Below are 24,530 nucleotides of genomic sequence, written 5' to 3'. Positions count from 1 at the left end.
AAACGTAGATTTGAAGGTAAATCTTGCATTATTTTTAATGTTTTTGAACTACAAATATCTCCTAACTTATAAAACAAGATGCTTGTTCATTATTTAAGAGAAAAGGCAAACTAAACAAACAACAACAAAATCCCAGCATTCCCCTATCACTGTGGAACAATGAGGCCTGAAAATCTGAGAGCTTACACTTTTCAAGAATGGTTCTCTCTAGGGGGCACATATTATTTGTGGATGTAAGTAAGTGAGCCTCAAGGAAATGCTCTCTGTATAATATGCATAAATGCCAACACCGTGGCAGGAGCCAGGGAAGAGAACTTTAATATAATATAAAGCCATTTACACCGACAGGGAAATCTTAGTCAAATGCAAGTTTGTTGACTAGAGTCTTGATATATCTAATGCTAAGTGCAGCAGTGGAGCTCACAGGGCACTGATGAAAGTGAACTACACAACTCGTGGGTGGAGACTGGGGTGGGTGAACTAGGAGAGAGTGAGGGGAGGGAGGAGGACACTGTAGGAAAAGGAATGTACTCATTACCTGATTCATGTAATCCCTCCATACATTACAATAACAATGAAGTAAATAACAACTTCCTTCTTTCTCTCTCTCTTTCTTTCTCTCTCTCTTTCTTTCTTGTCAATAGTGGGGCCTGAACTCTGAACTCTGGTGTGTTCTTCAGCTCAAGGCTGGTGTTCTACCACTTGAGCCACAGTGCCACTTCTGGCTTTTTCTGCTTATGTGGTGCTGAGGAATCGAACCCAGGGCCTCATGCATGCAAGGCAAGCACTCTACCACTGAGCCACCTTCCCAGCTCCCTAACCATTTTTTTTTTAAAAGAATTTATCTTATTTAACATGGCATTAAATATTTGTGGTCTCTACACTGATGGTTTCCAATGCTGACATGATTTAGCACCCAGGGACATTTAGCAGTGTCTGGAGAAACTTTAGCCTGCCACAGGATAGGGGTGAGGTAGGAGATGAGCAGGGATACTTTAAAACATCCCATCAGGTACAAGAAAGCCCCCTACATGCAGAATTATCACGCCCAAACTGTCAACAGCACTGAGGATGAAAGCTCTGGTTGTTTTTAAAATACTGCAAAGAGCGAGAGAATCTTATTCTGGAAGGATTCTAGATTTTCAGACATGTCTGATTAACAACACTAATAGAATTGCTTTTACTATTTGTGTTTTCACTATAAAATTTTTTAAAATGAGACATGACACCACGATGCAATTATAAAAACACATTACCCTGAAGTGGAGGGTCCCTGGCTGGCTCTGGATTGCTTGGGGGATGGGTAGAAACAACAGGAGGCACAAGGGATGAATGATCTTCTGCCCATTCTAAGAGAAAGAAAAAGGAAAGAGTGTCAAAGAGCTGGCCCATTTCCCTTCACAATGCTAATCAAATCAATAAACTAAATCAGATCAGAATGAAGCTGGTACCTGACCTTGGGTTTCTCTTCTCAGGGATACTTGGGGAAAGAAATTCACCAATATTTGGGGAATAGACATTGAATCAATAAAAACTCCAGATCTTTCTGGCTGGAGAGTCCAAAGTGAAATCAAGAACAAAAATGAGAAAAGCAGTAAGGTTGCCCAAAGTCAGCCCTTAGAGGGAGAAAGCTCCTTAAGGCAAGCGAGGCACAGGTGGACTCAGCCTGTCTTAGGGGGAGTGCTAGATGAACACAGATGAGAGTATGGGGCGAAGGTGCTAACTCTTGTCATCTCTGAACCAAACTGGGAGCCACTACCAGGATTCCTGTGTCCTAATGTTGTCTGACACAGCTTAAGGCCCCCTGAGAGGCACCAGAGTTACTTTCCAGCTCAGGTACCATATTCTGCTGTACAGCCCCACTGCCCAAAGGACATTTTCCAACAGTACCAAGTGTTATCGTTTAAAATGTTCTTTTCAAATAGAGAAGAGATGAGGCAGAGGACTGTGAATTGGCAAGTAGATACACATACACACACTCACTGTCTAAATTAAACAGTGCAGGGCAGCAAGTAGAACACCAGAGTTTATCAGTCAAATTGGGTCCAGTGCTATTCTTTTGCCAGCAAAGAACAGCACTTACACTTTAAAAATCGCTGAAAAGAATAAAAGAATTAAGCTGGGTGTGGTGGTACCTCCCTGAAATCTCTAGTAGTTGGAAGGCTGGGATAGGAGCCTTGACTACGCAGTGAAATACTATAGCAACAAATAATCAAAAGATTAGGAGAAAGGTGCTGTTGACTTTGTGACACCTAGAAACTAGGTTCAATTGACAGGGTACATAGGTCAAGTTTTAGACATGTAGCTATGTACGTTCCTTTGCATATTGGCTATCAGGCTGCAAGAACAAGAACTGACCACTTGTAACTAAGAATGTATGTATCGTAAAGCCTTAACTGTTTACTATGAGGATCTTGACAGAAGAAAAATGGCTAATCCAGAGCATAGTGTCTCTATTTATTTATTACATTCAAGGGCTGGAGATGGAACTAATGGTAAAGTATGTGCTTAGCAGGTAGGAGGCTTTAAATTTGATTCTCTCCCACAAAAAAAGTACAGCACTATATTCTGCATTATAGTAATCAAAATAATACATGTGACATCATATTGAGAAGATATGGGGCCTATTATTTTTAAATATTATTTCCAGTGGAAAACTGGAAAAAACCTGTCTTTGTTAATAAATGGATGGCTAAACAAAGGTGGAAATATTCAGTAAGTGATACATTACAAAATTATTAAGATTTATAAGGTAATAATCATAGCTACACAGGAGGCTGAAAACAGTTCAAAGTCAGCCCAGGTAGATAAATTCACCAGCAAAAAGCCAGATGTGGAACAAAAAGCAGAGCAAGAATGCATGCAAGGTCCCAAATTCAAACCCAAACCCTAGCCATACTGGTGCATTTGCATGTGTGTGTGCACACGCATGCGCACACACACATGCACACACACACACAATTATATGATTTTTAAAAACATCTACAATTTGTATATCCCTAGAGTATCTAATATTTCTACACAGAAAAACTTCAAGAATGATGTGGGGACAACATGAGAGAATTTAATAGTCTACTTTCATGAATGGTTCATATTTTTACAAAGACCGTGAATTAATCTAACTCTTAAGAAGCTCTCAAAATTACCAGCTCTTTCTGATCTGTGTTCACATGTAATTTTCCTAAAAATAAAAGTCACTGCTTGTGCCTAGCAATTCTGCCTAAAGTAAAAATGCTAAAAGGCATCTGTATTTGTGAGAGCAGTTAGAACACAAATGTCGCCAGAGTGGGAATTCCTTCATGCCAGAAGAGATGCAGGTGATTCTGAACCTGTCTCTCCCCTGCCATCAGCAAAGTGTGGCAAGGGTGGTTAGTGAGTAGAGGCTCAGCATCCTCAGCTCAGGACAGCAACTCCTTGCCTGGGAGAATGGCTCAGTCATCAAGGCCAATTCTGACCACACGGGGGTGTCAGTGCTCAGGCTTTGTCCCAAGTTCCCAGCTAAAAAAAAGCCTCCAGGGAAGAAGCTAACCTTCTAGCGGTGGTGGCTGCTGTTGTTGCTGTTGCTGCTGCTCCAACTGCTTCTTCCGCTTGGCTTCCAGAACAGGGTTCTCATACTGGGTCTTTCTGTTGATGTGGCTGTAGAGAAAGGAGAACTGTTTACAGGCAGGAAATTTCCATCCCACCAGCAAAAAGCCAATCACTGTCAAGTTCTGTGGTTAGAACTGAATAAAGCAAGTGCTTTAACCCTACATAGAACAGTAAATACAAATGAAGTTTCCATTACTGACTGCTTATATGCACCCGGCATTGTGTTGTCAGTTATGCATTTTGGTAACGCTCCTACTCATATGGCAGTACCCCACTGTTCACAAAGAGGATTATTCCAGACCCCAGAGGATTTTGAAAACCAGGGATAATATTGAACCTTATCTTACTATGATTTTAATTCCACATACATATGTACCCACGGCAAGGTTTACAAATTAGGTCCAGGAAGAATTAACAATAAGTTACTATAAATTTTAGCAACCTCAGCATAGGGTTCATTTTTTTCCCCTCCCCTCATTATGTTGAGAATGTTCATTGAAAGGAAGCATTTCATAGCTTCTCTTGAGAATACTCCTGTTGCTATTGGATGATGTCTGCATTCTGAAGGCACAGCTAAGTACACTTAAGTGCGCCTTGAACCCAGGTACTACGATGCTAGGAGGAGCCTGGTGACAATGAACAATTCACAGGCTGGCAGTGCATGAAGTAGGGACATGACAGACAAAGGCCATTAGCCATCCTGGATCTGGCATAGCAGGACAGTTTGTGATTTCACTTTGTTAATCAGAATGGCCCTTGACTTAAAATTTACAAACGACTTACTTCTGGAATTTCCCGTGTGATATGTTTCCAACTATGGCTGACCTCAGGAAAGTGAGACCACAAAGAGTGTAATGATGGATGGGGTAATGGAGGGGGCTACTGTATTTCCTCAAAATAAAAAGTAAGATAAATTGTACAGGACTCCAGGCATTCACACACAGTGAAACCAAAGGAGGACATTCTTAGGGGAGGAACACAAAGGCACAATGTGCCGCTGAGCATATAAAAATGTACTTATCAAAATGAACTCCAGGAAATGGACGCAAAGGGTTTTTTTTTAACTTTTCTTTTTTTTGTTTTTCATTTTTCTGTCTTCAGGGGAGGTAAGAGGGGACACAAAAATGGAGACACATGAGGTGAGCAAATGCAGCAGTGGAAACTATGTTGAAAATAAACTATAGAACTTGTGGGTGGGGATGGGAAGGAAACGCTGGGAACGAACAAGGAAGGGGTGACATTGTCCAAAAAGAAATATGCTCAGTACCAGCCTTATGAAATGGAAACCCCTTTGTACCTCACCTTTATGACAACAAAAAAAATTTAAAGATAAATAAATAAGTAAACTTTTGAGGAGTTATGAATTCCTTGAATATAACATAGCTACTAAGGAATAACAGGCCTGGAAGCTCAGGGCTGTCTGCTTTCAAATTCCAAGATGTGACTTTACTCCAATTTCCAAGGTATCGCCTCGTGGGGGAAGTTGCTTAAACTCCACAAGAAGACTTTGGCATTCCTGAGAAGTCAGATGAAAGCAGATGGGTGAAGCTGTTTACAACATGAGGACTGCAATGGAACCTTGCACAGAAGGCAGAAACTTAAGTGCTCGCCACAACAGTTAAGTGAAAACAACTCCACTAAATATCTGTCAACTAATCTGATCATCTGACACAGAGGCAGAATGAAAAGTATAGCCCTTGGGGGGGGGGAAGACTCCAAATATAGCTAGTCTAAGCAGATGTGATGTGTCCAATGTGACAAAGACCCAGATGTTTTAGATGATTATGTAATAAAGTCATGGCAAAAACATACATATACACACTAATACATAAATAAAGCCATGGCCTGTTTATTGAGTATGTCTAAGTATACATGTGTATATAGATACAAGCCCATGCAAATATACAAGCATATACATATCCATATATGTGCATGTACATACTTAGAAGAACAATGGCTCATTAGACATTTAGGGACATAATTATAATCTGATTGTATAGAGCTCTAAAATCAAGCTTTCCTTTTTGAAGACAAATTTATCAAACAGCATGGATAGACTGATTCTCCTTAATTCATATTAAAGAAATACTTGTTTAGTTTTTAATTCTTATAGGCATTTTCAATGTAAGAATTAGTCTTCTATTAACATCAATGAGACTCAAGTATTACAAGGCACAGACTTCTAAGACATTGAAGGGTAAAATAATCCCTTGCCCCTTAAATACCAAATGTCTCCTGTCACCAACACAGTTGTTCCCCATTTCTCTCCTTACTATGTGCACAGTCTAGGTGAGTGACAGTTTGAAAATGAGTCCCAAGTAGCAAAACTTCTCTGTGACTGAAAAAAAAAAAAGATAATCTGCAGGACTGGCAAAGGAAATGCATTTGCTAGGGTCAGAGAAGTAACTTCACTTGCCTCTTCCATGGCCTAGATTGCCAACTGTTCTTGTTAGGTACAGAGAAAGCACTTAGTGCTGGCTGAGGACACTTGCTGACTTGAACTAAAAAATTTTTATAGTAAGATGCTAAGTATTTCACAGTCTGGGATGTTTACATCATATGTTCATTTCACCAGGACATTATACAGAGGAATTTTTCATTGCCAGTAACATAAGGGAAAGAAAACATGCCTGTTATCTGTATTTGCATAAGCAGTAGATTATGCAAAATTTATAGAGTCTTGTTTTCTTTCAAAGGACATTTTATCCTTTTCAAGAAGAAAAGATACGCAGCATATTTGTCCAGCATATTATCTTTTGGGCATTACTTTCTTTTAATATCATCTTACTAATCCATAACTCTCATGACAGGTGTACCTCATGCTGGAATAAAGTCCACAGTGAAGAGCTCAGGTTCAAACAGTAAACAGGACTACAAATGTAGTCCCCAGGAAGGGAGGGACAAAGAGATACAGAGGTTACACATCATGTGACTTTGCCTCCTTCTCCACTTCCTTCTTACTCTTGGTAACATTTCATCAATTATTAACATTGCTCAAGCATTTTTAGAATGTCAGAATGAATAAGTAATTACTGAGAAGTTCTGACCCGGGCATGACCAAAAAAAAAAAAAAAAAGTAGGCCAAATACATACTTCTGAAAGTACATGATCCTCATTTATTTTCTCTATGGGATCTTGGCTTTTCTCATTCATTCCTTCAACTAGCTCTTACCAAGCATTTGCCATATGCCAGGACCATATTCTGTTTTGAACTATGGGAAGTAACCAAACAATATGAAATCTGCCCGCTTGAATTTGCTAACATAACATACTATCTTCAGATATACTGATCATATTCTCATTCATTGAAATATTCACATTTTCATTATAAAATTAATTACAATGTTATTTAGTACCTTGTCATGATAGCAAGCTTGCTATAGATGTAAATCATGTCATTAAAACAGAAAGAATGTAGAGATTATCAAAAAGCACTTACTCTACATAGTAGACACCATAGACAGGGTCTTCGATCTTTTCCCAACCAGCAGGCAGTTCTGAATAGAAAAACAAAATTTATAGCAAGGTAAGTGGATTCTTGAAGAGCCTGGACACTGTCAACAATAGAGTATATAGAAAAAGGAAGGAAGGAAGGAAGCAAGGAAGGAAGGAAGGAAAGAAGGAAGGAAGGAAGGAAAGAAGGAAGGAAAGAAGGAAGGAAGAAAGGAAGGAAGCAAGGAAGCAAGGAAGGGAGGCAGGAAGAAAGGAAGGAAGGGAGGAAGAAAGGAAGGAAAGAAGGAAGGGAGGGAGGGAGGGATGCTCATGAAAATGCCTGAAACCCAATTAAAACTGTGTATCTGAACCAAATGGAAGAGTATGTATCGTTATTAGTATTTCATTGTTGTTCAGTATACTTTCTTATATGAAGAACAATATTTTATCTACTGGTGTTTTACTCTAGAAATAAAACTTAATAAAATGCAGTCCCCGCTGTCTTTATTTTTAACCAACTATTAAATTAGGTTTTATTAGAAATACTTAAAATTTGCCTGAAATGTCTAGCTCCTACCTTCAATATTTACACTTTTCTCATTTTGTTTCCACACTACCTTACTGCACAAGCAAAACTAGATGAAAATTAATGTTTCTTACTTATTTTCAATACAATAGTCCTGTTTTGCTTTCCCTGGAAGAAAATTAAATCTGCATCTGATTTTCTCCTCTCTCCTAATTAAAATGCTACTGAGCAAATAAAATGCCCACACAGAGGTAGATTATTCAGCTGAACACTTATATTATTCTGCTACCATATTTGAGCCAGTTCATCATCACTAGCATTTGACCTGCTCAAGCAAAACCCAGGCCAAGCATGGTGCATAGCTGTAATCCCAGCTATAACTAGGTAATAACAATTATAGTCTGAGGCTATCCTAGGCAAAAAAAACAAATATGAAACCCTACCTGAAAAATTACTAAAGCAAAAAGGGGCACAAAGGTGGCTCAAGTGGCAGAGTAGCTCTAATAATAGCGAGTGTAAAACTTTGAGTTCAGATCTTAGTACTACTGGGTATGGGAGGATTTCTGCATCTTTAGGAGACTCAGCTATGCTCCACTGGATTTTACTTCCTAAGGTTTCCTATGAAAGGGTGGAACTTGATTTGTTAAGTAGGCAATTACAAGTTTTGTTACAAGGATCTATTACTTTTATCCACTATGAAACAAGCACCTAGGTTGTTGTTTGTGTCATCAAACAGTCCTTTCAGAGAGCAGCAATTACACAATTTGATTCAGAAGCAGTTAAAGCAGGCTTGAGTACTACTGTACTCCAAAGAGAATCATTATTCCTAGTGGCCATTATTAAGAGTGAATTGAATGGAACACCACAAACACTTGCAAGAAATATCATTTTGAAACTTTACTTTTAATTCAAGGAATCATGTGATCAGGACTGTCGAATCAGTGTAGGGCTCAGATATGTCACGAACAGTCCCAGAGTGAGAGGGTGGTCCCCATGATTACAAAAACATACCAATACATACAGTCTAGAAAACACTCAAAGGCTGTGCTTTGCTTGGAAGTGGCTGTATATTGAGACACTAATTTCATAGGATTTCTTCCACGTTACTTATTTGCAAAAAGAGACAGATTTTCTCTTTTCTTTCTATTTTTGTTAAACTCACTTAACAATTTTTAAAGAAGTTTTTTTGTTTTTTTGAATTCAGGAGACACTAGCTACTAAAATGCAAGGCAGGTCCAATCATCAGACATTGACACAACTTGGCATTTTTATATATGGAGTTCTTGTGGACCGACACAAATCAAATGCCTGGGAAATGGTTTCTCCTTACAAAGCTGGAAATTACCATTTAAATGAAAATGAACCAGGAAAATATTTCCAAAGAGTTGAGAAACTGAAGATTAAAAAAATGCAAATAGGAGCAAGAGTAACAGGGGGTAGAAGAATGGGAGAGTGCAAAGGACCATATCATGATTAAACAAGTCAGACCTCTTTCCAAAATGTGTAACCAGAAATATTTGCCCTGATTATCTTTCCATAAAATGGGGGAAATATCCATTTGTTTATATAACAGACTTTTTTTTTTTTTCGGTCGTGGGGCTTGAACTCTGGGCCTGGGCGCTGTCCCTCAGCTCTTCAGCTCAAGGCTGAGCGCTTTACCACTTGAGCTACAGCGCCACTTCCGGTTTTCTGGTGGTTTATTGGAGATAGGAGTCTCACGGTCTCTCCTGTCCGGGCTGGCTTTGAACCGCGATCCTCAGATCTCAGCTTCCTGAGTAGCTAGGATTACAGGCGTGAGCCACCAGCGCCCGGCTTATATAACAGACATTTATTGAATGCTCCCTGTTTACCTGATGAGGTGTTAAACATTGGGACCCAAGGTTAAATGTAAGTGTACTGTGGGTAAAAATACAGCGACATGGCACATGCTTTGATGGAGGCCCAATGATGCCATAAGAAGACAACTCTACTTTGACCTGTTACCTTGTCAACCACTTAGGGGTTCTGGGCTTGAGAAATGAGAGTATTAAGAATGGTATTTCTGGATATTTCCCAATTTAAACCCTTCTGGAACAGATGAAACAACTTTCCCAGTTTTTCAAGTTAAAAGTCATTTTGAACTGAAAAGATAAAAATTTCTTGCCTCCAATATGGTGATTAACTTAATAACAGGAATTAGTCTCCTAATGCTTAAAATAGAAATGGGTCATCGATTTGAAAAAAAAAGGGGGGGTGGGGATGGGGAGGAGGGTGTTTGTCCTAGAATTTGCCATTTGGTTCTAAGAAGCTAATAATGGCAGAAAATATTTAAGCTCAGAAAGAGGTATTATAGCTTTAATAAAAATAAACATAGCTAAACACCCAATACCGCATGTCTAATCAGGAAAGAAATAAGGTTATATAACCAATTATGGAACTCAGAAGGAACTGAGACCCTTTTAGAACATCTGGGACTGAACATTACCTACCACTAACATTGATTGACCCGTGGCTTTTTAAAAAAAAATTATTTTATTGTAAAGATGCTGTCCAGAGGGGTTACAGTTACATGAGTAAGGCAATGAGTACATTACTTGTCCAGCATTGTTACCCCTTCCCTGTTGTTGTCCCATTATCCCTTCCCTCCCCCCGCTCCACACTCCTCCTACCCCATCCCACCCCTGCCTGGAATAAAAACCATACTAAGTGAAGTAAGCCAGTCCCAAAGAAATTTAGGTCCCATGGTTTCCCTTATTTGCAACAATTAGTACACATAAAGGATAATCTTATAAGATGAGCTGAAAAGCTCAAGAGCTATGTACATATGTCCACATAACATGATGCTAAGTGAAATGAACCCCAAGATATGGACACAAGAGGTCTGTCTTTGTTGTTATTGTTTTAAATGTACTATGTGATTTTTTTTGGTTTCTTTGTATATTCTTCCTCCTACTGAATATCCCCTGTTGTCACTGTCCTTGATTTTTGTATTCTGCATCATGTACATACATCTGTCTAATCTGGGGAGGGGAAGGGGAATAACGAAATACTGAAACAAGGACTACAGGATGACCCACTGCAACAAGGATACCCACAGGACGATATATTGGCAACAAACTGCCTTGTGGCTTTAAGCTGGTAGCTTAACTTCTCTGAACTGAGTTACTGCAAAGGTCAATAGTGGATTAAATGTTCTGGTTCAGAGACTCCCTCTTTTATCTCTGCCTCCCCCAATAGACTCCACTCCCTCCAAGACCCTGTAGTTCCTGAAAAAGGTTGTGCAGGGGTGTTTAGGTTCAAGGGATGGTTCTGTAGAACACATGACAAAAATCTACAAATCTCAAGTGTGCACTGCCCAAACTGAAGAGTTCAGAATAACACTCTATCACTGAACATGCACAGCAACCATCCACACCGCCTAGAGGCAGGTTAGAGAAAGATTCCTTCCAGCATCTGGAAACCCAAAAATTCCTTTTGCTTGAAATTAAGCCCCTTTTATTAAGAAAATTCTGTCCAAAAAAATAAAATCTGGAGTAAATGCAAGAGAAGTGTGTATGTATGTGCATATGCAGTCCTCTTTATACAGAAGACTGGGGCAGGCCAAAATGGACTGTCATATCTACTCTACCGACAGGAACATATTTGGGTCTTTTCTAGAAAACAACATACTCCTCTCTTGTCTCATGTTAAAGGGATCAAGAGAGGTATCATGCCGCCATGTGATGATCACAGGGATAGGTAATGCATTCACTTTCACTAGGTCTCAGAAGTACCAGGGGAGTCAAGGAGAAGGTGGACCAACTTGCCATGGTTGTAGAGCCAATAACTAGGGAGCCAGGAAGTGGGGGAGCCAGAAAGTAGGAAAGCCAGACTGTCTAATATGACCCCTGAGACAGCTCCACAACAGAACCTAATCCACCTCCCAATTACAACTACAACTTTAACAAGGGGCATTATGTAGCATTAGAAGTCATTTTCCACCATCATTAACACTACAGGGAAGTTCCCACAGTTACATGAGGGAAACTACAGAAATGTCTTTTTCAAATTTCCACACTGCAACTTGCACAAAGCAATTAAGGACGTGTGCCTGTTCATAGCTGTACTATCTACTCCCCCACTGCCACTGAGGGGCAGACATCCACATGTATTATTTACGTATCCAGAGTGGTTGAAACTGGTTCAACAAATAAGACAGTCATTTTGTATATAGAAAACTTAGTTCTTTTTCCAATCACTTTATCTAATATCAATAAATCCTTTTATTAAAATATAGTATCACTAAATTATTTTTTTCCTCTCCTAAATAATACTAGTTTCAAACTGTCTCAGAACAAAAATGAACTGTGTTATAACTCAAGTGGTAGAGTACTTGCCTGCCATGAATAAGACCCTGGGTTCAATCCTTAGTATTGAAAAACACCAAAGAAAGGAACAAAGGGAAGAAGGGAGAGGGGGGAAAAGAAAGAAAGAAAGAAGGAAAGAAAAAAAGAAAGAAAAGAAGAAAGAAAGGAAGGAAGAAAGAAAGGAGGAAACAAACAAACAAAGAGAGAAAGGAAAGAAGAAAGAAAAAGAAAGAAAGAAAGAAAGAGAGAAAGTCAGCTGGCTGGCCAGCCTCAATAGTTTTCGAATAGGGGCATATGTCAATTATAACGGGATATTTTCCAAACATGAAGAGAAACAGAACTAAATTCTATATTAGAATTATCAACCCAAATTGCTTTTATCTATATAACAAAAGAAAACCAAATGAAAATAATAGCCTATATTAAATATATTTTTAGATCATAAGACAATTTGAAAAATTTCCAGGATTCAATAATCTTGAGGACAGTTCCACTCATATTAATGTCAACCTTGTACTTAAAAATAGGTTTGGCCAATTTTCTACTAGCTAAGGATTATATCTGCAATTGAGCTGAAATTTGTACTTTTTTATTGAGCTCTCAATGGACGTATGAGATGGAATACAAAGTAATTTTAATATTGTTCAAATCTGAACATAGGAACTTAAAGGGAATATAATCAAATATATTCCAACAGCAAAGATAAAAAAGTTTGGTATTATGTAAGTAAATTATTTTAAACCACAAAAGCTATCACAGTCAAGATGAGACTTACATTGATACACAGCCTCTCAGGGAGATGACACAAATACATACTCCATCTATTTCCCAAAACATTCACCACAATGATAAGATCAGCAATCTGAGGTCCATGACTTAATAATAATAATAACAACAATAATAATACAACCAGAAGACTCAGTAACTATTCATCATTGAAATTATTTTGTTGTAACTACCTCTACAACAATCATAAATTCAATTCAACTTGTGGGGTTTTGTTTTGTTCTACACTAAACAAATAAAGCAATGAGGCTGAATCAGGGTACATGAAAGTTCAAGGGTCACAACTTAGTTCTTTCCCCATCCTCAATTTACAAGACTCTTGGCCAATTTGCTCATTTCTTAATTCCAATTTCAAATTCACTCACACTCTTTCTTTGTAGACAACATGCGCATAACTTACATGATGGCTATATGAGTGAACATATGAGTGGTAAAGTGTAAATTCAAGAAACAGAAGGGTTAGTTGGGCATGGTAGTGCATGCTTATTCTCTCAGCTACTCGGGAGACAAGGTAAAAGGGTCCTACTCCAAGGCCTTCTGGGCAAAAGTGGAAGACCCTATCTGAAAAACAAACAAACTAACAAAAGCAGAGAGGACCATGGGCGTGGCTAAAGTGTTAAAGAGTGCTTGCTTAGTTAAGTGTGAAGCCCATACTGCTGAGGGGTGATGGGAAGAAAACAGCTGGATTAAACAACCCAACATGCAAGGTGGTCATGCAGAGCAAGGCAGAAAGAACATTTACCTAGTTCACTGTCCAGCTCCTCGGTGTGTACCCCTTCTTCTCCAAAGGAATAGAGGGAAGGAGACAGAAAAGAAAGAAGAAAAATTCAGACACCAGCACCAAGAAAGAAACTTCCCTCAGGAAAACAAAACAAAACAAAACAAAACAGCAGCAAACACATCACTTTTGTTTTGTCCTTACCTGCGTTGTGGTTTAATTTCATTGGCTTGGCTAGTAACCGGGCGACCTCAGTGTAAATCACAGAACAGTAGGAACTGGTATTGGCAAAATAATTATACGGCTCATTTCCTTGCATGTCAAAATAGGGTTTGGTTGGTTATAAAAGATGACAAATACCTTTGTGGTCTCAATGTTCTTAAGAGGGAAGTCACTTATTTCAGACCTTATTTGCAGCAAACAAAGCTGTTAGACCTTTCAATGTTAGTTCTTTTAATCCTCCCATAATCCGCTCATCGGAGAGGCAATTACACTCACAATTAAAGCATTACTTCACTTATAAGTAATAACTGCAGCTTGGAAAATGGAAGGCGAGGATGAATGGAGAAAGCAGATTGTTTAATGAGCTCAATGTCTTTTCAAATAGAAGCTGCAAAGATGAATTGTCCTTGATGCTGGGCATTAAGGAAGCAGGGCTGGAAGGCTACGCCGAAGGGGCAGAGAGCATTGCTTTTTGTGGTTATTTGTATGTGAACATTCTAAGTCAAATGGCTCAGAAACAGTAGAATAAAAAAAAAATGTTCTCAATGATTTCAACAAGCAAAACAAGCCAAAATCCTTTCTATTCTTGACCTCTGCTGGCTGCCAGTAAAAAACATTTCATTATTACTCAGAAGAGAGCATGGTGCAAGCACATGACATCATTGCATACATAAAGTCTCCCCAGTTCCACAGCAAGTGGCTCTTGTACCCACTTGAAACCTCAAAAACACAGGGACCACAGGGTCCGACCTGTTCTCACCACTGTGGCACATCCCGTACCCAGAGTAGCTCCGGGAACACGGGAATTAACTCATAGCTCCAATTAACTCCTCTCCAAAAAGCTGGAAGAAGAGCTGTAGCTCAAGCAGTAGAGTCAGCCTTGAGGGACAAGGCTTAGGGACAGCACCTAGGGCTTGAATTCAAGCAGCCCTAGTACTGGTACAAAAGCAACAACAACAACAAACTATCGAGATGCCCACAGTGTGGACTGATATTGTTTCTTTAATGGGTCTATTTGGTTTATACAAAAGCACTGGTGGAAATTGCCTGCATGAGGGTTGGTGAATAATATCTATGGGAAGGTTCTTACTTTTTTTTCTTCACTCATTAGTTACTGAGATCATCATCCTGAGTGGCAGAGATCTCAAAGGAGCAGACTTTCTTCAAGTCCAAAGGTGCAAGTCCAAAGCTAAGAGACGTAAAGTTAACCCTGTAATGAATTCTCTAAAGAAAATTCACTGCAGAGCTGGGAAGGTGGCTCAGTGGTAAAGCACTTGCCTTGCATGCATGAGGCCCTGGGTTCGATTCCTCAGTACCACATAAGCAAAAAGAAAAAAAGCCGGAAGTGGTGCTGTGGCTCAAGTGGTAGAGTGCTAGCCTTGAGCTGAAGAGGAGGGACAGCGCCCAGGCCCAGAGTTCAGGCTCCATGACCGGACCCCCCACCCAAAAAAAAAGAAAAAGAAAATTCACTGCAGAGTGACCTTGTCTGATCTGAAAGTAAGACCCTAGAGAAGGTCTCCCAGCTGAAATCTGAAGGAAAGATCTGCAAATTTAACAAAAAGACTGGTGAAAAAATGACCAGAATTGCTTTCTGAGAACAGGGCTTCCTGTCTGTAGATTCACTGCAGTATCTGAAGATCCTAGAGCACTTGGAACAGGTACTTGGTTGGTGAAATGGTAAGATCTATGTGAAAACAGCAGGTTAAGGACCAGGCATGCACTGAACAGGCTGCAGAGTTACTGAGGGTTAGTCAGGGGGTAATATCAGCACTTTCGAATTGAAGGGACTTAGTTGTGAGTGCAGCAGAAGGAGGAAGCAGGTAAAGGTCCAGGTGGGAAGTAGGTGTGGCCTAGGGAGAAAAGCACAGGTGGTGAAGAAAACATGGAATGGATTTCAGAGATACTTAGGAGGCCAAATAAATTCAGACCAAGGGACTCTGGAGTCTACAGGAATTTACCTTCCATGGTGACTGGGAAGTGTAGGAAAGACTTTGGGGGGTGGGGATGATCGTTAGTTTGCTTTTAATCAGAGAATTTGAAGCATGTTTGAGTTGGGATGCGAATGTTTGTCTGGAGCTCAAAGGCAAGGTCAGAGTCTTCTAATAAAGCTAGACACTGAGCAAGTAATTAATATACTGAAGATCACAGTTCCAAACTAGGTCATTATTTCTTTTTTAAGAGAGCCAAAAAAGAATACAACATCTTTACAATAACTCAGTATAACACTGTTACATTCCAAGTGCTTATGAACTACAGAGCATAGAAAGAAACAGGATAAACTAGGGATGTGGCTCCATGAGGAGTGTATTTGCCTTGCATGTGAGGGGACATAGGTTCAGTCCCCAGCACTACAAAACCAAAAAACACTTAAAGAACCAGGGACAATATTTGTGAAGCAGTAAATGTTTCCCTGATTTGTGACATAATATAAACAACATGAGGCAGCTTTGTGTTAATAGATGCTTGCCATATCTGGGTATTTATTTTATGCTATATGTGTACAGACACACAGACATATATACATAGCTTCTATTAGTAACAAACATATTAATTCTAATGTTAATGGGATGATTACTAAACTAACTACATTTGGTATGAATATATACTTTACATTAAAGGAAATAACAAATCCTAAGAATTCTAACAGTGAAAAATTAGTAATTTGTGGTAATGAAAACATTCAGTAACTTCAGTTTTTAATGCTTTTGCTCCAATAACAGTTTTTCTCCACAAAAGCTCCTGTTGTCTCCTTCATCTATATAATCATATTAGCAGGCATCTTCATATAGTCCCAGTTTTCTTAGAATGAATATTGATATCAAAGACTCTATGGTAGGTAATATGGGTACCTGAACCAGCCAGGTGTTGGTGGCTCATAACTTTGATCCGAGCTACTCAGGAAGCTTAGATCTGAGGATCTTAGCTTGGAGCCAGTTTGGGCAGACAAATCCTGAGAGACTCTTATCTCCAATTAACTAATTGGATTAACTAAAATTAATAAAAAATTAATTAGTTAATTAAATGTGGAGATCTGGTTCATGTGGTAGCATCCCAGCCTTAATTAAAAGAGGCAAATGAGAGCATGAAGTCCTGAGTTTAAGCATTGAGCAAAATGGCTAAGGGAGAGCACAATACCCCAAGTTCAAGCCCCAGTATTGGCACCAAAAAAGGAAAAGACCAAAAAAAGAAAGAAGAGCCCTTGGACTGCCTTTAAAATTCAATCATCAAATAAAGATTGTTTCATTCTGCAAAGTTTTATGGTTAAATTATTTCCCAATCTTGGAAAATTCGTTACCCACATATTAAATCTGAATAATTGAAATAGTCTGTTATTCCCTGAGCCTGTGAAACAAAGAACGAATCCTGCAACAGCTCCCCTCCAGCAGTGGGTCCAGGCAGCCCAAAATCAAATGAGTATCTTAACTTTGAACATGAGTTTCTACTTGAAGTTGTTCAAATAAACATGAACACAATATGTTCACTCCATGCAAGCTACAAACCATGTACAAAGGGGGTACCTTGGAGCACAAAGTTTAAACAGGATATACTTTAAAATACTAGCCTGTATTTTTAAACCTCCCATTTCCATATACATACACAACAATTCTTCAAGAGAAATTACTAATGTTTATCTTACAGGAAAATATGGATTCCATAATTATACTACTAATTCAAATGTCAGAAATGAATAATGAACAGCAGAGCAAGCCATTTTCCTTTTAATAAGTCCATAAGACTGCAATTTTAGCAGAATTTGGGATAGATTCCAGTGGACTGTTGGAAAGAAATGTGCTTGTTGGGTCTTACTTTTTCAAGATGGAGAAATAACTAGAATCACCAATGCCTGGATATAAACATCTCCAACAAAAACTCTTAGAGGCAGTTAATTTGTTCCCAAGATGAACAGGCAAGGTGAAGGAATCATTAACATCTCAACTCTTCCTTAAAACAGAAATCATGGTATCTGATGTTACACAGCTATCCCCCGCATGTCAAGATCTACTTCTGCTGTTCCCAAATTTGTGAAACAAAAAATGTCCTCTTGACTTTTATAATGTAAAGTTGGGGGTCTGAATGACCACAGCATCCCTGATTTCTCTATTTCTAGACACTAAGTCTTTCTCAAGTACCCAAAGGCAGAGAAGATACAATCCACTTGTGAATAGCTCTGTTCTGCTCTATTTGAGCTCAGGTTCTATTGCCAATGGAGATTCTGGTGTGTGCCCAGGCCTACATGTAAAGCAATTGTTCTCCAACTATTCCACCAGATTTTTTTTACTAGCCTTTGTAAACTGCAGTGCCTTTCTTAGAAATTGAGTTACCACCTACAAATTCAATGGTAAAAACCAATCTGCCTTACTACCGTCTACATTTTCACATATAAATAACCCTCCAACTCACTGAACCAGAGCCTTCCTCAGCCTTACCATCGTCTTCACATTCTTCCAGAGGTTTCTGCTGCTTGTTCAGGCACCGAGGGTCTAACCAAGATGTTGTTTTCGTGTTATGGCTGCAATCCAAAAACAAAAAGAAGTTGGGTTAAAAAGAAAGAAAAAAGTTAATGACCGAATTATTAGTTCCTCAACCAAAGCGAGGATATTTTCCAACAAACCCAACCTACAAAACTAGAGTTTGAACTGATACAATAGCTAAGACAGGTCTCAGTGAGTCATTTTTCATATCTAAGTCATCAACATTTGAGGTCTAAGAGCTTAAAATACAAGCTTTAGTTTGAGAAAATTAGGGAGAAATGACATGCTCTGCTCATATTGTCTATTGGCCAACACTTATTTTTACTATTAGCCTTCTCAATACCAAGGAAAAATTTCTGCCTTAAATTTGCCTATGCCTGAAATCTTGGATGCTGAAATTCACAAGGAAGATGGTGATTTCACCCACTGTATTATATGTAAACATTATGGTGGCAGTGTGAAATTACCTCAATTCATGGATGTGACTCAAACCCACTAATATATCTCATTCATCATGGCATCCTAAATCATACTGCTCCTGAACCGAATGTGGCCCATGATGACCAGTCAATCACAAACAGAACCCAGAGGCTTCCCCAAGAACAAGCTTGAGGAAGAGAAGCCTGCCACACCCCTGCCTCCTGCTGGAGCCAGTCAAGCCCACACAAACAGTAACCCAGGCCTTTGAGTAGAGACTGACAGACACTGACAAGGATCTTGTCCGTCAGTCCTGTCAGGAATGTTACAGGCATGGCTGGAAGACATCAGTTCTGCTTCTCTAAGCCAATGAACAACCTTGGGACACAATTCAGTTTGAACCCCCTAGCCCCAGTACAGTGCAAGTAAGCACTCTAGTAACTCTGGCTACAAACCAGAAATTAAAACAAAAAAAATATTATTTGGGGCTATATGAAGCATTGAACTCAGGACTGCACACTTGTTAGGTAGGGACTTTTCTGATGAGCTTTTTCGTGTGTTGGTTTACTTTTGAGATATAAAATTTTTATTTTATGCTCAGGCTGGTCTAGAATGCAATGCTCCAATTACTGATGCTCCTTGAAGCTGGGGGTGACAAGCAGATGTCACCAGGCCCAGCCATTTATTGAGAAGGAGTCTAGAAAAATGTTTTGGTTTGGTTTGGTTTGGTTTTTTTGGCCTGTGCTGGCCTCAGAAGGCGCCACTTTGATTACTGCCCAAGTGGCTAAGATTACAGATTTGAGTCACTGTGGCTTGAATTAAAAGTATGTAGGCAGTAACCTAATGTTTTTCCCCCAAGTTTGAAGTTCAGCTATAGCTAGGGGTAGGAATGAAAGATTTCTGAAGTATTTTACCAAAGCACTTAAATCTCTAAATTCAGATTTACTGGTGACAAATTTTCCTAGTTTTGTTTTTTCATCTATGAGTGTTTGGACTTTCTCTTCAATCTAAAGAATATTTTTTGTGGGCTGAGAACATTGGCTTAATTTTTCTTTCCTCTCAGCACCCGAAAAATACTTTGTCACTTCCTTCCATCCTCTGCCATTTCTCAAAAGTGAACTGTCATCTGACCTTTGTTTTTTTGAATGTTGAATGTTTTTTTTTTGTTTCTGATTTTCACAGTGCAGTTTCTTTTAGTTCATTCATCTTGTTTCTTATCTCTTTAATTTTATTTCTTTTGTCAAATCTGGGAATTTTCATTTTTCTCACTTAAAATTTTTTTTGTCATTCTCCTGAGATTCTGATGACAAATGTTAAATATTTTCTTATTAACTAAAAACCCCAATTTTTCCGTGTTGTTCAGATTGAGTAATTTTATTTTCTATCTCTAAGTTAATTCCCTTCCATTCTATTCCTAAACATTTGGATATTGTTGAATCCATCTAGTAAGCTCTTTATTTTATGCTGTTTTCTTAGTTCATTTTTTTTCCTTGCTATTTTTTGTCCTTTATTATCTCCTACTGCTTTGCTGAGGCTTTATTTTTGGCTGATCTTTTTTACCTACTTGTTTCAAGAAAACTTATAGTTGTTCACTGGAGTATTTTTTTTTTATAATGGCTGCTTTTAGTTTCATTTTACTTTATTTTACCTTTTGAGACAAGGTCTTGCTACATAGCCCAGGCTGGCCTCAAACTCAAGATCCTTCTGTCTCAGCCTCCAAGTGCTGGGAATGCAGGTGTACCCCATCACACCTGGCTATAATGAATGTTTTGAAAATCTTCACTAGACAATCGAACATTCCTGTCATCTTCATGTTAGCATCTATTGACTTGCTTCTCTCACCCAATTTTAGATCTTCGTGGTTCTCAGTAAAACAGACTTTTTAAAAAAGTAACCTGAACATTTTGGGTATTACATTACAGACTGAATGTTATTTAAATTTTTAATTAGATGGCTGCCTCTGAAATTCCTTAAAAAAAAGGGGGGGTTCCTCCTGGCTTTGATTGATTCTATAGAGGAAGTGGGTAAACCAGCTCCCTCAGCTTTAACAGCCACGTGTCTAGGAGCCGGTAAAAATCTCACTACTGATCCCCACTGGGGTTGCTACTCCCCAGGAAGACGGTGAACTCCACCACATGACGGAAGTGAGCATCCTGCCTCTTCTTATCCTCTTTGAACATGGCAGGGGAACCACGCATTTGTCCACGGGGTGGACGTGGAGATCCAGACTTCCTCAAGGCTTTCACCTTACTCAAAGCAAAGCACTCATTTTGCATTCAGTCTTTCTGACAGCACTGGGTAGCAAAGGTTTGGGCACCCTGTCAAGGGGAAAGGCCCAGCCTCCCACATGACTTTGTCAGAGCAGGAGGAAGACCAAAGGCTGGAGTATAAGAGCTGCTCAACGAGAGTCCTGGCACATGGGATGCTTTCCTCCTGATGCCTTGACCAGGGAAATTAAGTTTTCCTTAGGGCTTGTTGTGTCTTATCCACTGGCATTTTTGGATTGCTCCAAGCCTGATATACATGAAGTAAAAAGAAAACCCCAGAAATGGTTCCCCTGGCCGTCCTTTGCTTCCTAGGTGGGGAGGCCCTGGGCTTGATTTGCTTCTCCTTTCAAAGGCCCTCAGATTTGTTTTCTACACAATGTCCAAGGTTCCTGGGTCCATTTTGGATTTTTTTCATACTAGTATTTTAGATACTTCCAAAACTGTAAAACATACACAAAACAAATTCTAGTTAACTTGCTATTCAATGTAAGAGCTCTAAGAAGATATCTTTCTGAATGAAAAACACTTGAAAACTCAGTAACCAGCAAATATATTATTTAGGCTACCACATAAATGCTGTGTATTTGTCTTTCCTCCTCCTCTTCCTTTTCCTCCTTCTCCTCCTTACTACTACTACTACTACTACTATTATTGCTAGAGATTGGACCCAGGACATCATGTATATCAGGTGAGGTCTTTCTGCTGAGCTATGACCCTAGCCAAAAATGCTATGTAGAGTCAGTATCTATGAGATTCGAAATCTAAGTGAGGAACAAATCCATGCTTATCACAGGCCACATTTTCACTTTACTTTCTGAACATTAGACCAATGAGACACTGGCCTCTTTCCATGTAAAAGCTGAATTCAAGTATGAAAAAGAGGTATCTAGTGTTATTTGTGAGGCTAGCTTATCCCTAACCGTTAGCATATCCAATGTCTAATTCAGACTTCAGTGAAATTACAGGTATATTCTTATCCACAGATTTGAGTTCACACATTATTCTGTATCAAGAATGCTTCTATTATACTTTCCTTTTCTCAGCACAATTCTTCTTAATGGACATAATTTTGAAGGCAATTTGTAACAAAAGCAAAGCACAAAATTCTGGGCTTATCGCTGACGCTCAGTTTTCCTCTAACAATGCTCAAATTCCTCTGTAATAACTGCAGTGACGAAAACGGTAAGAGAAGCAGGAATGACTAATTACTGCTGGCCCAAGTCCTTCACAGGATCATCTCCTCTCTTCTCACCACTGTGTGACAGGTAAGCATGTAGTACCCTCATCTCCTTCTCTTACAGACAGGGAAACTCAGTTCCCAATTGGTAAGTCACACAAGTAGTAAGTGCAGCCAATAGTGTGACCTTTCAGGTCAATCACTGCACTTCTCTGACTCCCAGAAAAAGTTACCTTTCCTATCTGTGTGTGTGTGTGTGTGTGTGTGTGTGTGTGTGTGTGTGTGTGTGTGTGTGTTAGTCCTGGAGCTTAAACTCAACCCAGGGCCTGGGCACTGTTCCCTTTTTGCTCAAGGTTAGAACTCTACCACTTGAGCCATGGCTCCATTTCCAGTTTTTTTGCTGGTTAATTGTATTAGCATCAAATATTGAATAGACTGGCCCTTCTCTGACTGGGAACTCACAGAGCTCAGACTTCCCCCTAGGTGGTGTGTTCTCAAAGAGGCTGTCCTAAGCTCTATGCCTTTCTAGTCAATCCCAATCGGTTAGAGAGAAATTATGTTTTCTCATTTTCATTCTTTATATGACACATATAAAAATATGTTATATAGTAATTCCTTAAGATACTTCCGAATCTTTTCACAGAAACACATGTATATCTCTGCTACATAATGTACTGTGTCTAGACATGAATTTATTTATTTACTCATTTATTAATTTTTAGTGCTCAGGGTCTCGTGCCCTCATTTGGCTTTTTACTCAAGGTAGGCACTCTACCACTTGAGTCACAGCTCTACTTCTGGCTTTTTGCTGGTTAATTAGAGATAAGAGTCTCATAGACTTTCAGCATGGGCTGGCCATGAACCATGATCCTCAGATCTCAACCTCCTGAGTAGCTAAGAGCACAGGCATGAGTCACCAGCACCTGACTCCAAATCATCTATACTACAGAAGTGAGATCCTTCCTATACTCCTCTACAATGTCCTCTCTTGTTTTTGTCTCATAGCAGTAGACTGTCAATTTCATTCTATGGAAGGGATAATAAACATACATATGAGTTTACTTTATTTTGCTTTATTTTAGTTATTACATGTTGGAGATGGAACCTAGTTGCTTGTACTATTAAGTTTAAATGTTTTAATTAGCATTGTGTCTCTTTTTTGGATCCATAAAAAAGGGCAAATTTCAATGATAACCGAGTCAAAGCAGTGTTTCTGTTCCTTGAAAGCCACAATACAATGAAAACAGGAGCCAGACTTAAAAAAAAAGTCTGTGAATCACAAATACAGTAATGGAATTAATTGTATCCACAATATATGAAGAAATCTGAAAACACAACTGTAAAAAAAAAATCACAACCCAATGATGAAAAAAACCACAATGCTCGACAAGAAATGTACTCATTTGCCTTACTCATGTAACTATAACCCTTCTGTACAGCAGCTTTACAATAAAATATTAAAAAGTAAAATAACAAAGAATAAAAAAGGAATTTCTTATTTTAATGGTCAAATATAATACTTATAGATCCCAACTTAATTTATATACACTATGATTTACTTACTAACCCTTTAGGGAATTGCTAACCTTATCCTACTTTGAACTATTCAGACTGAATAACTAGAACGAAATGGATAAATAAATACCTTTTGGATATAAGGCTCATTAAATCTTAGAAAAGAATCGCATCAGTGAGTGACCGGTTCTTTTAAATTTAAATTATACCCCTACCTGCTGTAACAAATAAAAACCCGGAAAGGCAGAGAGAGACAGACAGACAGACAGACAGAAATAAAGAGAGAGACAGAGAGACAGAGAGAGACACAGAGAGAGAAAGACAGAGAGAGAGAGAGAGAGAGAGAGAGAGACAGAGATGGAGACAGAGAGACAGAGAGAGACAGAGAGAGAGATTTGAATAACAAGAATTGTATACTTTACTCTATAAAATAGACTTCTCCATTTTCGGTATAGGCCATCTCCCAGTTTTCAGGTAGAGGACCTAAATTATCCTCTGCAGAAAGAGGTAGGTACTGTGGGAACTTCTGAGAGGGGTCCGTGATGGGAGCAGCGACGGTGCTACTATTCACAGGTGGGACTGCTGTTTCTTGGAGAATGTGCTCGTCCTGGTCACCAGAATCGGCTGTTTGATGAAATTGGGGAGTGGGGGGAGGGGAGAGATGGGAGAGATACAGAGAAAGAAAATAAATACAGAGGCATTCAGAATCAAACTCCAAGCTTGGGACGCACTGGACAGATCTATCAGATCTATCTATGTTCACAATCCTTTATCTTTTCCTAACTGCTGCCCATTGGTTATGACTTCTATTTTATTGTATTTTATTTATTTATTTATTTATGTATTTATTTTTTGGGTCCGGTCATGGGGCCTGAACTCTGGTCCTGGGCACTGTGTCTGAGCTCTTCAGCTCAAGGCTAGCGCTCTACCACTTGAGCCACAGAGCCACTTCCGTCTTTTTTTTCTTTTTGCTTATGTGGTGCTGGGGAATCGAACCCAAGGCCTCATGCATGCAAGGCAAGCGCTCTACCACTGAGCCATCTTCCCAGCCCGACTTCTATTTTATTTAGGCAAATATTCCTTAC

The 24,530-nt window shown here is 39.1% G+C and overlaps 1 protein-coding gene across 5 annotated transcripts in view; it reads right to left on the bottom strand.

Moving 5' to 3' along the window:
- Window positions 1-24,530, bottom strand: part of Magi1 (membrane associated guanylate kinase, WW and PDZ domain containing 1) — a 549,538-nt gene that overhangs the window by 74,642 nt on the left and 450,366 nt on the right. For 2 of the 5 annotated variants that reach the window (XM_013010552.1, XM_013010554.1), the window contains exons 5-10: window positions 23,868-24,069; window positions 18,025-18,107; window positions 13,400-13,435; window positions 7,028-7,085; window positions 3,530-3,636; window positions 1,257-1,349 (exon numbers count right to left, since the gene is read on the bottom strand). In XM_013010552.1, coding sequence (XP_012866006.1) covers window positions 1,257-1,349; window positions 3,530-3,636; window positions 7,028-7,085; window positions 13,400-13,435; window positions 18,025-18,107; window positions 23,868-24,069 — 579 coding nt within the window. Of the gene's footprint in view, window positions 1-1,256; window positions 1,350-3,529; window positions 3,637-7,027; window positions 7,086-13,399; window positions 13,439-18,024; window positions 18,108-23,867; window positions 24,070-24,530 lie in introns of all 5 variants that reach the window. The other 3 variants (XM_013010553.1, XM_013010556.1, XM_013010555.1) reach the window with 2 other exon arrangements.

The sequence above is a fragment of the Dipodomys ordii genome, unplaced genomic scaffold (assembly GCF_000151885.1).
Source record: "Dipodomys ordii isolate 6190 unplaced genomic scaffold, Dord_2.0 Scaffold12, whole genome shotgun sequence".
Taxonomy (NCBI): Eukaryota; Metazoa; Chordata; class Mammalia; order Rodentia; family Heteromyidae; genus Dipodomys; species Dipodomys ordii.
Note: the sequence above shows the minus strand (reverse complement) of the source record. Positions and strands in the feature narration are given on the sequence as shown.